The sequence below is a fragment of the Chenopodium quinoa genome, unplaced genomic scaffold, assembly GCF_001683475.1.
Source record: "Chenopodium quinoa cultivar QQ74 unplaced genomic scaffold, ASM168347v1, whole genome shotgun sequence".
Classification (NCBI taxonomy): domain Eukaryota; kingdom Viridiplantae; phylum Streptophyta; class Magnoliopsida; order Caryophyllales; family Amaranthaceae; genus Chenopodium; species Chenopodium quinoa.
Genome location: NW_018743175.1, coordinates 3275671 through 3290891, shown reverse-complemented (window position 1 = coordinate 3290891; position 15221 = coordinate 3275671). Strand labels below are relative to the sequence as shown.

General features: G+C 30.9%; 1 protein-coding gene across 1 annotated transcript; it reads right to left on the bottom strand.

The window, feature by feature from the left end:
- Positions 1-392: 392 nt before the first annotated feature.
- On the bottom strand, positions 393-7687 carry LOC110732514 (protein NRT1/ PTR FAMILY 7.3). Its single transcript, XM_021912464.1, has 5 exons — positions 7535-7687; positions 6825-6942; positions 2630-2847; positions 1829-2388; positions 393-1641 (listed from the first exon to the last, which is right to left on the bottom strand). The coding sequence occupies exons 1-5, from the start codon at positions 7559-7561 to the stop codon at positions 765-767; spliced, it is 1800 nt and encodes a 599-aa protein (XP_021768156.1). The 5' UTR covers positions 7562-7687; the 3' UTR covers positions 393-764.
- Positions 7688-15221: the final 7534 nt, after the last annotated feature.

The window sequence follows — 15221 nt, the reverse complement described above, 5'->3', positions numbered from 1 at the left end:
ATTGTGCACTATTGGTTCGTTGCACAAATGAGTGGGTTTGTTCTTAGCTTGTTCCGGAGATTTTAGGTATTCTGGTTTGTTTCAAATGCTAGTATACTTTGGAACCTAAAATGACTAGAATTTGCAACTTGGTACACCATGTTAATTGTTCTATATTGCTTTAAGATGTTTTGCTTTCTGAGTTACTATGATATCAGTATTCCTTTGTACGTGGTGCCAATTACGTGTTGTTTTTCTTTCATCACTTCACTTGCTCTGTGGTAACTTGGAGTCTTTCTGGGATCTTGATGTGGTCTAATATCTATCCTTTTTTTCCAATTAATATATGCTTCTGAAGCTTAATTATAGGCTCAATTGTGCTGATGTGCAATAGACTTGTTTGCATATGAAAGTTAAAGAAAAAAAAAGACCAATAGAAAACGGGCCGTCTATTAGCACAATTGATTAGTACAATTGAAATACATAGCTCAGTCCCTACAATTAGAGCCCACATATGAGCATTCAGTTGAAAGAGCTAAAAAACAGCAATTCCCTTGAACTTGTTGCTCAATCCTGGCTCTTTAGGAGAATACAGTGGTTCAATGTTATCGTTCAATCATTCATAGGTAAGAGTGACAAGTTCTAATGGTTCCTGTTACTTTCGTCAAATGATCTTCCCCTCTCCCACCCCCTAGAAAACATCGTCAAGGTGTATGGACACTACCTCTTATTCAAGCAAAGCATGAAGGCCTTACTGGCTTACTGTGCAAACCTTGTTGAAGACATCAGACATCATAACTGATTTGACCATGTTCTTCGCCAGATTTTCCTTCCATCTTGATGCGTTTGTAAGATCTTGCACATAAGATGTAGACAACAAAATCTATTGTTGTAAGAGCTGCCAATAGGAAGTAAAACCTGTCTAAATGACCCTTGTTGAGATTCCCTGGTATCCACCCCGGCATATGATCCTCTGTTGAGATTTTCATAACTATTGAGACGATTAAGCTGCTCACATAGTTTCCCAATGAGATTGATGTCATACACAGAGCACTTCCGAAACTCTTTAGTCCATCAGGTGCTTGGGCATTGAAAAACTCCAGTTGACCAACATACATGAAAACTTCAGATGCTCCGATGAACACATACTGTGGAATTTGCCAGAAAATGCTCAGGGTGCTGGGGTTTGGTGCCTTACAATGAGGGCAATCCTTTATGGCATATTTGAGTCTGTAACATTCCACAATTCCTGCTGAGACCATGGCCATTACTGCTATAATTAGACCAATACCCATTCTGTGCAACTCGGTTAGCCCACCAGACTCTGTCTTCCTCAATCTGCTCATAAGGGGATCAAGAACTCTTCTATAGAAGAAAACGAAAACTACGACACTTAGAATGTCGAAGCTGGACATGCTTGCAGCCGGGATTCGAAAGTTTGAGACAGTAGTTTTCATAGCAGCACCCTGCTCAACGAAAAGTGATGCCATTTGAGTAAACACCACTGAGTAGATTATGGTGCACAACCATATGGGAAGTAGTCTTAATATGCACTTCACTTCCTCGACTTGTGTTATGGGGCAAAGACGCCATGGGTTTCGAAGACCTTGCTCCTGGTTGTAGAAATCCCCAGAATTAATATATGCTGCTTTGTCTAAGAATCTGCAAGACACGACCAACTCAGGTTAGTTTTCATAAATGTTCTATAGATATGTGTAATCGATCTTAGCATTGCAGCTTATTAGGAGACTGAATGATGCAAGTAGAAAATACGTGATGAAATTTAGTTCAAATTTCAGGGTAATTTAGTTGTTAGAGTATGATAGTACTTGTATGGTTGTATACTTACTTGAAACCTTCACTATGGAGCAGCTTTCTGCTTCCTTCTGTGGAACATTCCTTTTCTTCTGCTTCGTACAGTCCCTCTCCTTCTGGCATATTAGTCCTCCATTTCCTGATTGCAGCAATAAGAACCTGGCTTAGCCTTGAAAGGGGGTTGCCTGTTGCCTTGAAATGTCGGTATTTTGGTGTTCTGGCAAGGAATAAAACGAGTGCCAGAAAGGCAGAGGCAGCTGATGCCCAGAATCCTAGAGCCCACATCCCTTCATCTTCAAAGTATCCCAGTAGAGTGTTGGAGAAGAGTGAGCCAAGATTCATTGCTAGGTAGAAGTAGCTGAAAAAAGCCACCTTCGCGTGTGATTCCTTCTGATAGTCTTCATCAAACTGGTCAGCGCCAAATGTTGCTATGTTCGGTTGATATCCTCCATATCCCAAGGCCACAAGGTAAATAGAGAGGTAAAACAGTCCCTTCTCCATGTTCGAGTGTTTCCCACATGGAGTGATTCTATCTCCACAACCTTTTGGTCTCAGCAGGAAAAGATACGTGGATAAAGAAAGCGAAGCCAAACCCTGTCATCAAAAGTCATCATGGTAATTTGGTAAGTGCATGTAAGAAGGTTTACAAAAAAAATGAATTTGGAGAACTTGTAGATTGTGTTGATCATGTTATGTATGTTTCCTGGAATACAAGTCCCATTAAATGACTTAGTTCTTTCTGCATTATATATTCGAGGTCCTTGCATATAGTTCCTTATTACATGTTAGCCTATAGGATGAAATCTGAAGTATTCTTATAGTGATGAATACTTACCATGACGAATATTATCTGAAAGATTGCACAAGTCTTGAATCTTCCCCAGTATGCATCACTAAGGAAGGCGCCAACAAGGGAGAAGATGTAGACGGTTCCAGTCCATTTGCTGACAGCGTTTGCAGCATCGGCGTTGTTTTCCCCTAGCACTCTTGTCAAGAATAGTACCAAGTTCACTCCAACACCGAAAAATGCCAAGGTAGCCAATCCTTGATTTACTGTTTTTGATTCATCACATGAAAATATATTAGAAGTAGAAGATATATAGAAACCTTAAAGATAGTAAATAGTAATTAAATTAATCATTTAAGTCTGCTATAAAATTATACAAGTAAAAGACTAGTGGCCTGATAGTCCGATAGCAAGAGCATCCTAATTCAGTAAAACTTCAGAATCCTTGAAAAATTATCAGCCAATGTAGTTCAATCTGGTCCATGAATGATTTTTAATTGATTTATTTGTCTCAGTCGCGATGTTTTCAGTTCATATAGAACACTGAATGTAGCTATTTTTATTCGTTGTCATCTAATCGAGGCTTTCATCTACTGAAGATCGGTCTATTTTTCCCGCCTAACTGTTGGTTAGACGGACTGAACCGATCCCTATCATACACACATCACAATCAATTAACACGCATACACGGTCATTGTTGTTTACGTGCATTTGTCGATTTATGTACCATGTCGCTATACACATCTATGATTGAGTTATGTATTCACTATCAACCCATGTTGTTGTCAGTGATGTGCATATTTCATCTATATGTGGCTGATGAGGCACAATTTGTATGACATACAAGAGAGGAAAACTTATGATCCCTTTTCATTTCTGTAGCCATCTACCTGCTATTTTTTTCTCTAGGTCACATTCTGAAATGTTAGTCCTTATATTCTTTGTCTTTTCTAACACCGAGAATTTACGTTTTATCTTCTCTTTTTGTTATAACAGCACAAGGTTCTAAAATTTTGGTATAATGAATTCTAATGTTTAAATTGGATTGTAATCTATTTTGTTTTCAATTTTTCATTCTTCTGGTTGGTGTCAAAATCGGACCAAAAATTGGGTAAGTTCTATTTATATGGTTTGCTCTGATCATGATGCTTAATTATGGTATGGAAAAGTATGTGATTTTTGAATTATGAGATGATGATTAATTAACATGAAGAAAAATCAACTTAATTAGTAATAAGGTAGATATTATATAGTTTTCCACACCTTTGTATGAAAAGAGAGCTTGGCAAAATTTAAGCCAAGAAAAAGGTTCCCACAAAATAATTTTATGATGTGACCCTTGAAGATTCTTGCTACTCAAATAGGATTTAGATACCACCCCACATTTCATCTATGAATATAGATCATTAATTTTTGGCTTTATGGGTACAACTTCTCAATTAGGTAAATATTTCTTACTATATTTTGCAATTTAATGCAATCTAAGAGTGACAATTAGAAACGAATTTGCCAAGGATGAGATCCAATGAGCATGTTTTGAGTGTCGATCGGTTTGTTATCAATCAATTACAATCTCGACTCAATGTATATCCACATAAGATAAGGATATATAGGAACCCGAGGTCTAAGACCTCATGCTAAGTTGGAACTAAAAAGAGAGGATTAATATGAAACTAGATAACTATTCCATAGTATCCAAATCACTAGTTTATCAATTTGTACTCCGTAAAAGAAGAATAGGGCACGTACTATTAAGGTTTACGATTTAAAACCTCCCTTAATGTATACAGTGTTTAAGATTATTATTCTATATCTCTAAAACGGATAACAACTTATCGATCAAAACATTAACTTTTCTTATAATGAGTGACGAAGGAAGACCAAAATATACAAAATATAAAATCATAAGTTAGCGTTCATATCAACAATTTATAGTTAGAAAATGAGTGCACTTTATTATATATATTTGTAATTATGTCATAAATCTATATGTATAAGTTATATGTTGATGTTGTACAAGGCAAAAGCATATGTCATGGGAACCCCTTAAATTTGTTTTTATTTGGGTGATGTACTTTTATGTCTTTACTTTCTTCTGCATGCGTTGCTCAGTTACATTCTCCCTATTCTTCAATTATATGGGTTGTCATTTTGTCATCTTTTCCATGTATGTTACTACTTCTATATCACACAATTATATCGTACCCCCCCCCCCCCAAAAAAAAAAAAAAAAAAAAAAAAAAAAAAAAAAAAAAAATCTGATACCGACCTATAGTTATATGACTTATATCAGTTGCATCGTTGATACGGTAAAACATAAAATTTCAGCCAATAAAAAAAATTTAAATTTAGACTTAGGACGAATAATCTTTAGAAAAAATTGTTTATGGTTTTACGGTGACGTGGATCAACTACAGTAAATGATTAATATGTACTTCGTACTTTGTATATGATATACATTTGTGTAGTTTTATTTTGACGGAAATATACCATATAGGTTGAGTTTCCTATAAAACTTAGTTTTGTAAACATCTTTTCATATGCTGCATGCCAAACATTGATATAATAAATGTTTCATTTATGATCTGCTAATGAAAAATGCGTGGAACTTGTCTTTTTTCCTGTATATGTTGAACTGGCAAATAAACTGAAATCATAATTATGCTGCAGATACCTTGATTATCTATGATTGGTTGTTCAGTACCTTGGATTCTATTCATATTGAATCTTCAACCATTTTCACAAAAGAACAACAAGAAAAATGCTTTTGATCTATGGATATAATGAAATCCAACTCAAACACATCTTTCCTAATCTTCAATAAGGACAGAATTAAGTAGCATGGAAAACATTCTTTCACGAGTTTCTATTAACCCTTCACAGGTTTTATCATTTTATTAATATAGTCGGTTTATCTTTACGTTAAATTCACATATACCAACTATTAATATTGATAGACGTTTGAAAAAAGTCAAAATTACTAATACGACTTAGCTAAATTAGACTCGCCAAATTTTGAATTACAATTTGTTTAAAAAGTGATTCCGATAATCCTAGCTAAAAGAAAATATAAATAATTGACAATAATTTCACATATTGATTCTAATATAACTATTATTTTTTTTATGTTATTTAATCTTTAGGTGGGAGCAAATATATGTTGCCCTGTTGGGTATGTTTCCCCATTAATAAGGTTAAAAGAATGACATCAAATAAAGTGGAAATAAAACAAGATTAAAGATCCAAATTAACCTAAAATTATGTACTATACATATTATATGAGAACGAATTAATAAAATGGATGTACTTTTAATTAGACAGTGGAATATGAGGTAAAAAGATACTCCACTGCTACGATATTATTTTGTTGTGAGAAATAGTACACGTCTTAACAATTAGACCCCAGAAGATTTGGGACCTTAATTTTTTAATTAGAAATAACCTTAATACCATAATATGACCTTTAAAAAGATTTTAGTACGTCATACTTTAAACCTTAGAGGATCGAATTAAAATAAATAAAAAATACTAATGATTCTCTTAATAATCTCATTAGCGAAAAGGCCATCACGTATGATTAGGCAAGATCTTTAGAATGCTTATACTGTCTCTGACTTATGCTTACATCATTTGACAACAAATTTCAAATAGAAATAATATCTTTACGGTATAATTATATCGATATATATAAAAAAAATAATAATAAATAAAAAATAAAAAAATTATTCGTATAATGTACTGTATATGAAAACGAGTTTGTCTTGCCTAGTGAATCAACAAAAAAAAATTATTCCGATTTTGTATTTGTTAAGTTTTAGAGTTTAAGTTCTTCGTAAGAAATTAAGAACGGAGATTTGTCGAGAATATTGTAAGAAAATTCTAATTAAAACTTTGCTATTATTATTAGTGTTATGTTTACAAAATAGTGTAGAATGTCACTCTAAACTATGCAGGACAAACATCCGAAAATTCTAGTTGGTATCTCAAAGTAATTAGTATTTTTTTTCAATTATGACTAAATTTCTTAATTTTTAGTGGAATAAGTATAATTAAGAGGAGCACGTGGAACCATATATACTCGTAGACCTCACATAATTTTTTTTAAAATTGCACTAGAGATTGTCACAAAAATAAACTATATAGTATTAGCAATTAAAACTGCAAAATTTTAGAAGAGAATAAATTTATTTTGTGTGATAATTAATTAATTAAAGGATCATATATATAAATAAATAAAGCTTACCAAGGATAATATTGCTTGCAAACCATTTCCCAGTTTCTTGGCGGTTGGCAGGATGGCCTCTGCAGTCCACTGTTCCATCCATTGTGTAAACATCATCTTGCTCTTTCTTCATTGTTTTCTGTTTTTTTTAACAAAAAAATTGAAGAAAAAGAAATTATTAAATAATATATAAAAACCATATATTATAAGCATTATATATTTAAAAATGAATGATTAAATCATGAAATCACTCAAAGCAAATTGTTCGAAACTTTTTAGCCATGACTTGCACAATTAATCTTTCCGTTATGGACTACTAGCCTACTACCATATTTTTTTATGTAGTCACGCTAAATTGCCTCATGCACAACTTTCTTTGCATGATCACCAAAGTGATCTCCCTAAAACGAGAAGTACAGGTTAAAAAAAAAATTAATGTATGATGAATGACTGAAAATATATGCTTTCTTGAGCCTTAATCTAATGGTTAAGCTCGAGTTTTTGGTTAGACAATGTTCGAAACTACTAATATATAAGAACTTTTCCGTTCTTTTATGTTTTTTCACTCTTTGATCTCTTTATTTCAAATTTCATGCATGTTCACCCTCGTGTTTTAGGTTAACCCAAGCCATGTTTTATGTGTGGTCGTTTCTTGTAACAAGAATTGAGCGAAAAATGAAAGCTAAGAAGATCGAAGATCATTGAAGAATAACTAAGAGACTAGCTAGTACCTTCTTGGTCACCCCACCAATAGCCATTGATAAAGAATGATGAGGTCTTTGAGAATGAGAAGATTGATGATGAGTAAAAGTTGAAGGAATGAAGCTAAGAAGGAGAATAGAAGATGGTACTTGGGATTACAATTAATAAGAGGCATGAGAATATCCATATATATAGAAGAAATGGACGGTAGAGATTTTAGCTTTAAGGAAATTAAAGTAAGAATGGAAGAGACCCACATGCCCAAATTCACCCACATTTCCCATTATATATAATTATAATAACACAAAGTTATAATTATAACAATATAACCCAAGATTAAGACTTAACAAATTGTCTCATCTCCCCTCAAGCAAAGAAGGCTAGCTACCTAGAAGAAGCAAAAAAGGCAATTCTTTAATTTTATTGAATTATTTATTAATTTAGTTTAGTTTTATTGCTAATAATTTATATATATTGCTTAGAGAAAACATCCAAATCAAGTGGTCCTTTAATATCCACATTGGCATCTTATTGGGTGATAATATTATTAAAAAAAATGGAAGGAATAAGGAAAATAGATAAATATTACGTAGTATATATTGTTGAAATTTAGTTCATGATATTGATTGATTTTAGACATATCATTACACTAGATTTGTAAAATTGTTATAAAATTTTGGTCCACTAGTACCAAAAATAAACTGCTTTGAGAAAGACAATTATATGTGGGTTTTATGTTCACTTGTTGCCACAAGTTTGGGTTCATGTCGAAAGTCCATCCATGGGAAGTTGAAGTGGACTACTAGTAGTAAGTGTAGTCATTTCATTTAATTTCAATAGTTACCAAATACCTAGTTTTTTAAACCTATATATTTCTTCTATTGAAGTTTCATACCATTAGGTGTGCTCGCTTTTGTGAGGAGGGTCTTCCAAGGTTTGGATTTTTTAGCCATTTGAAATGAAAAAAAAAAGCTTCAGTTGAATTGAAGCAACACAAATACTTCATACTATTGATGGCCCTAATAATATACTCATACAACAAAACAATATGATTTACCATTGCTTTCAAATATTTTGTAGAAGTTTTTTCAATTTTTAATCGCGATTGATACGCATGTTGTGCTCTTTTAGTTTCTACTACAAACCTGTTTTCTAAATTGACGTACAAAAAATTTTCTATAAATGAGTTTGATGGGTTTTTTTTATGTGTTTTCCAAAAATGAATACCTTTTTGGTTACAAACATAACTTTTAGAGTCTACGGAGTATTTGTTAATCCAATTAATTAAAGTACATACCATTCACAAGTGCACCATTTAGGGTACGTAGTATATATTTTTGTCAAACTTAATTCAGGTGTGTTGAGCCTTGGCACCTAAAAATTATTCTCATAAACAAAAGAAGCATATTATGTTCTACTAGTACTAATTAACATGCTCTTTTTTATTTATTTTTATTTTTTTAATAGTCGTTTGAAATATGAATACCGTAATGTTTTGATGATTATATAATTCATAATTGACATATTTTTCTCCAAGTAATAAATTATATTACTTTTTATTTGTTATAAAATAGTATTAGCAACATTTTTTTATTTATCAAACTTTAGTTTCATTTATGTAATTTTTATTATTATTTTATAGTTTCTTGAAAAATATTTATTTTATGTTGGATTAAATTTTCAAGAATTATATTTGCATTGTAGATATTAGAAGACTAATTGTGTCCATATTATAATGTGAAAAAAAAACCCGATCATATTGTTTATAATTAAATTAATACGGTAGTCATATTTCAAATGACCGCTGATTTTTTGGAATAAGCATTCTTCTTGTATGTTTTGTTGTGCATGCAAGATAAAAATCTTGTCGACCATAATAACCCTAATCATTTATATATACATTAAATCCAGCCAATTTATCTAAATACATCATATTTTAATTAATTAAACTTATTAGAATTAATAAATTATTTGACTTACATGAATTACTTACCAACTTATTATCAAAAAATTAATTTACAAATCTGAATTTATTTAGTTTTCTTTTCTTTTCTTATTTTATAAAAAAAAATCCCCGAATAAATATATAAGGTGAACAAAATAAGCATAAGATTTTTCCAAAATGAAGCGACGTACAAATTAGCTTAATGTCTGGATGAGGATAATGAATTGATGTTAGTGGTGAAAAGTGGATTTATTTTTCTTTGGATAATTGTGAAAATGAAGTTTATAAGTGCATCATAGGAGTATTTGTTTGTGTTTGTAAACTTTTGGTGGTGGTTCAATTAAGTTAGATAATGATCTCTAAAATGGGTTTACAGCTGGATACAAAAGAATGCCAGAATTATTATAAATCTGCTTCGAAACATCTCCATCTAATAAAAGGATCAATTTTATTTGTCAATCTAATTCTATTCATGACCAATCTAGTTGATGAATTCTTGATTTGATTATTAGGCGTACGCTCCCAACATAACATCTGGATCAAGTCATATTCACGTCTATTGTCATTAACTAGATTAACTTAAAAATCAAAATTTATGGTGTAGTAATTTGATCCAAATGATGTCAATTTTAAATTTTGGTCAAATTGCAAGTTATTTAGTTTCGAGTCTTTAGATTGGTTAATTGGGTAAATAGTAAAGGAAACATTTGCAGTTCCAAATATATCAATCAATTGTCCGATTTTCTTCGGTGTGACAAATTAGTAAGGACCCTATCTATTTATTATTGACGACATTTGACAAATTATTAAATGAATGTACATACTTTTCACGTACACATCAAATTATTTTGAATGAAGACGAGATTGTTTGGCATGTCTGGATCAGGTGACTAGATTTCACTCTATGTGATCACTATATTGTGGTCTATTCTACATACTCTTCTCAGTATTGTTCTCGTCCATGCACCATGGCACGCATTTAAAAATTCTAATCGACACATATATACCGACTGAATTTACCGACGGTTATAGCTAGGCATCAACCAGATACGAGTATAATACTTAGTATTGTCACTGTATATCAATTGCTTTATTTTATCTTATTAAAATCAACTCTGAAATTCTCTATTTTTAAACGTCTTACAATAAAAGGTGTACTTTTACCATAACACAACCGTTGTATAAAAATTCTTCTGGGCGTCAACTAACAAACCAGTGCACCTATAGCTTTTTGTTGTCATTATTTATTCTAGCTTGGTCCCTGAGATTATTAGTTGTATTAATTAAAATCATATCATAGATAAGTGGATGATAAATAATCGTAATTTGCAAATAGACGTACACTAATTAATAAATCCAAATTAATATCTAGAAGGGAAATATCCATCAGATAATCAGAGTCAATTCTTTCGGCTGGACTCTTTTTAATTATTGATACAACCTTTGATCTATTCCTTTCAATAAAAAAAAAATAATAAAAAAAAAGGGAAGGTTCCTGTACTAAAATAGTTGAATTGATAATAATACTCTACCAACATCATGTTATTGTTTATCGTACTATGAAATTTGGAAAATTCACTCAAAATGTATGTATGTTAGGGTTGTGACTAGCAAAAGAATATATAGAATAGAAATTAAAAAGAAGAAATAGTGAAAAATATATTAGTATTCCGTAATAAAGATGGATTGCTCCCAATTGACGCCCAACACCAATATTAATTTATAAAGTAAGTCGACAAGTCAGTGTGGATATGGAGTGGATGAAATTATGAACGTAGTAAAAGCATGACAAAGTTGTAGTATCTTGAAAATGTCATTGTTAGAGGAGTATATAAATCGATCTTGGCCTTCAACCATCCGCTTAAATTTTTAGTCAAGTTATTCCTTTAACATGGTATCAAGAGCCAATATGACAAATTAAAAGGTCAGAGGTTCAAATTTCTTTGATCTCTCTTTTTAAATGGAATTTATTTTACGCTAAGTTTTTTGTTGAGTTGACTCTCTAACAGTCATATATGCTCATAAGTACTCATTTACATTCAAAGTTTGACACTTAGGCAATTAACTACTTTCTCTGTTTCTTTTTAGTTGACACGTTTCTTTAGTCACGTTTGTTAATGCATAACTTCAACCATTAATATCTTTAATTACCAAAAAACAAAAATTATAAAAAGTTGATAATTTGAAAATATATATCGTGATGAATCTAACAAGATCCCACACGACTATATTTTTCATTACGTATAAAGTACAAAACACAGTCAAAGGAGAGTAAGTGAATAGTGCTAAAGTCAAAACGCGTCAACTAAAAAAAACGGAGGTAGTATTAATCTCATTCTCACTTTTTTTTTTCAGAAATTACGGAGTACATCAATTAGTCGTATAAAATAATGATCGTTAATTGATAAGCACATCCTACTATATTTAATCTTTGGCAAACAAGCTAGACCTAAAGCAACTTTGGAAATTAGGTTATCGTGTAAACCAATATCACCAAATCATAACAATCTGACCAAAATATTGATTGTCAATCATATTGGTACATCTTTATACACAAATTAAATACTCGGTATATTTCTTTTATTTTTTTTAAGCAATGATCTTACTGAATTAGAACCTCTCACGGGTGGCGGTTAATCATCAATCCCATCTACACATAGGTCAACATTTAATTTAAGAGCAAAGGGGTGAATTAAGATGGTAGGCCTCGAACTAGTGACCTCAAAATCACAAGGTCAGACAAATGCTCTGTATATACATAAAGACACATATGCATAAGTATGTATCCACGTCTACGAAAAAGAAAGTTATGCATAATTAATGAGATCTATACTAAGTGTATATTATAACAGTAAATAGAACGTAATTGAAGAGCATTAATTCCCTAAAATAATCGCTAATACTTATGTACTTGTATGTACAAGATCATATCTATGATATAAGCAATGACAATCTCTGATTTTTTCTTTCAAGTACTTAGGATTTTGTTAGAGTCATCCTAATTACCACTTTAACTTTATATTAATTATTTGCTTAAAATTACCTTTATTTTAGCTTTGGATTAGGATTCCACTAACGCACTCCACAAAAATCTAAGTGTTTAACATGATGATTATATTAATTTGCCCCTTTTGAAATAGTAAAGCTGTTTATAGATTTATATTACCCATTCGTTAACCTTAAAAACTGTATATGCCATATATGTAACAATTTGAATATACATCTCCTAATTTCGTATGTTGTTTTGCATTATTATTGTTACTCAGCTCGTACTTTTCTGAAATACACTTTATTACTTGAGAAGTTCGTATATTTAATTTTCTTCAATTCATAATTATGAATAATCAAACTTCACCAAAAAAAAAAAAAAGAAAAGAATTATGAATCAAAAGCTTTTTGATTTTATTTTATAATAAAACGAATACCTGATAATTTAGAATAGCCAAACTTAGAACTATATCTTTGCAAAGATTGGGTAAGGAGCAATATGAGCATATTGATCCATTTAACAATCCGAGTATCCATATGATTGTTGGTAATAAATGACAGTAATGGTAATGCTTTTATAAGTAGATATGCTTTATGCTAGCTAGCCCCTCCTTTATTTACAAATTTAGAGGTAGTATCGTGTGTGGTAATTAATATTTATGAACAATAACATATGTTTGTAGGTAAAGCTCTGTTTATATGGTTATGACCATATGTAGGGTTTTCTTGCAAATTGTACAAATCTATTACTACTTCTTCAATTTATGACTGCTTACCAAAATGTCATTATGCGGATGTAGCTTAATTCGAGCATATTGTGTATTTAGGTGAATGATTAATTTCGGACACAAATTATTCTTATCATCTTAATTAAAAAATTAGAATTGACTATATATCATCCTACCGTCGTCCTATGATAATGATCGGTTTTTTTTTTTACACCATTATTAGTAAGATATGAAATTTTTCCTATCTAAAAAATTAAAACACTTTAAACTTTCATACAGTATATAAAATAATAATCTTAGAGATTTTGATATCATCATTAATATGCGGCGGATGCACTTTTATAAGAGGTGGTCTAAGCAAGTGGAGATAAGCCGAAGCTTTCAGAAGATTTGGGCATTTCAACCAATTTTTTGAAATTAAAATAAGATTAAAGGTTCTTTGGTATATATCATTGTAAAACACTAACAAATAAATAAATTTTCATCTTCCAATTAAAACACTAATGCATGCCATGCTAGCTTAGCACATTGCTTAAAACTCTTCCCCTCCAACTTTGGACAACAAAATCATCTATCTACTCAGGCAATGCATAAATATGGGCAACCATATCTATGCTACTAAAAATAACTCATAGGTAATCTTCCCATTACCTGGAATTGTATTATTTCGAGTCGTGTATTAGTAGCTAAGCTGAAGAATAATCGCGAGCATGCTTTGTACTTTGTATAATATATAGGATGGTGACAAATAAGGTACATATACATATCTTGTACATCCCATGCATGCAATTTGGAAATTTTCTTATTAAGAAAATACTTAGAATAATCGTATATATAATAATGATCGATAAGCACATCTTACGTACTACATGTCTAATAAATAGTATCACCCTAATAAATAGTATCTTACCCTGAAGATTAGTTAATAATTAATTAGAGTTGTTTCTTGGTCTTTATTATAAATTATCTGCTAATGAATTGTTAAATCAATTTGCATTAGTGTTTTGATCCCTTTATTGGACTCTTGTAGGATGTATTTCATTATATACTCCAACCCTAATAAGTTTTACGAACTACGTACGAATATACATTACGCATATATTTGGTCCTTTATTTCTTTATGAATGATATTTTCCGCCTCAAAGTGACACAGGACGACACTTTTAAAGATATCTTCTTTCTTTTAGCTTTCAAGCAAATTTTAGTTTAAAAATTACATTATCAATTATAAAAAAGAAGTGATAATTTAATCGAGATTGAACATTTATATAATTGGGATAATGGAAGGTGATGAGTGTTTGTGCAAATAAGTCAATGAATTGAAAAAATAATACAAGTCTCAAAATAAAGCAGTGTTCAGGTTGTTTGAATGATAAATTGAGATCATCATGTCACTAATAAATGTTTTTATTTTTAGAAAAAGTTCTTAGTATAATATGAAACATTATTGTCCATAAAATTAAGGAGTATATGTTTAGGTAAATAAATTATCCAACTGCATCATCTTAAGATCACCTTACTAGCTAACGTAAATTATAATCTTATTTACACTATATCTGAAATGAAAAAAAAACATGCTCTTTAGTATAAAAATTAAATTAGAGCTAATGAGCAGAGGTGTATTTATAATAAGGGTTTATCAGATTCAATAAGGAGGAAACAATCTAAACATAAAACAAAAATCAGGGCTAATATATGTATTTGTATAACAAAAATGTTTAATAAGTTAAGTTCAGATAAGTTTAGGTAAATAGGTAATTAACTTTTGAAAGTGAAACTTCAACGGATACCACTTAGGGCCAAAGTTATTCCACCCCAACCAATAATATTAACCCCCCTACTACTAGATGGGGGTATATCTAGTCTAGCTATCAAACTATCAGTCACATCTTAACCAAATATGGTTTGTTTTCATTTGTTAGTTATGAATTAAGTGACATAATTAACTTATACAACCGTGATTATTATTATAATCTTTATTACATAATATAAAAATGACCAATATAAAAGACACCTTTAATTTGGTATATAATTTGTGTGATGTCTAGCTTAGCC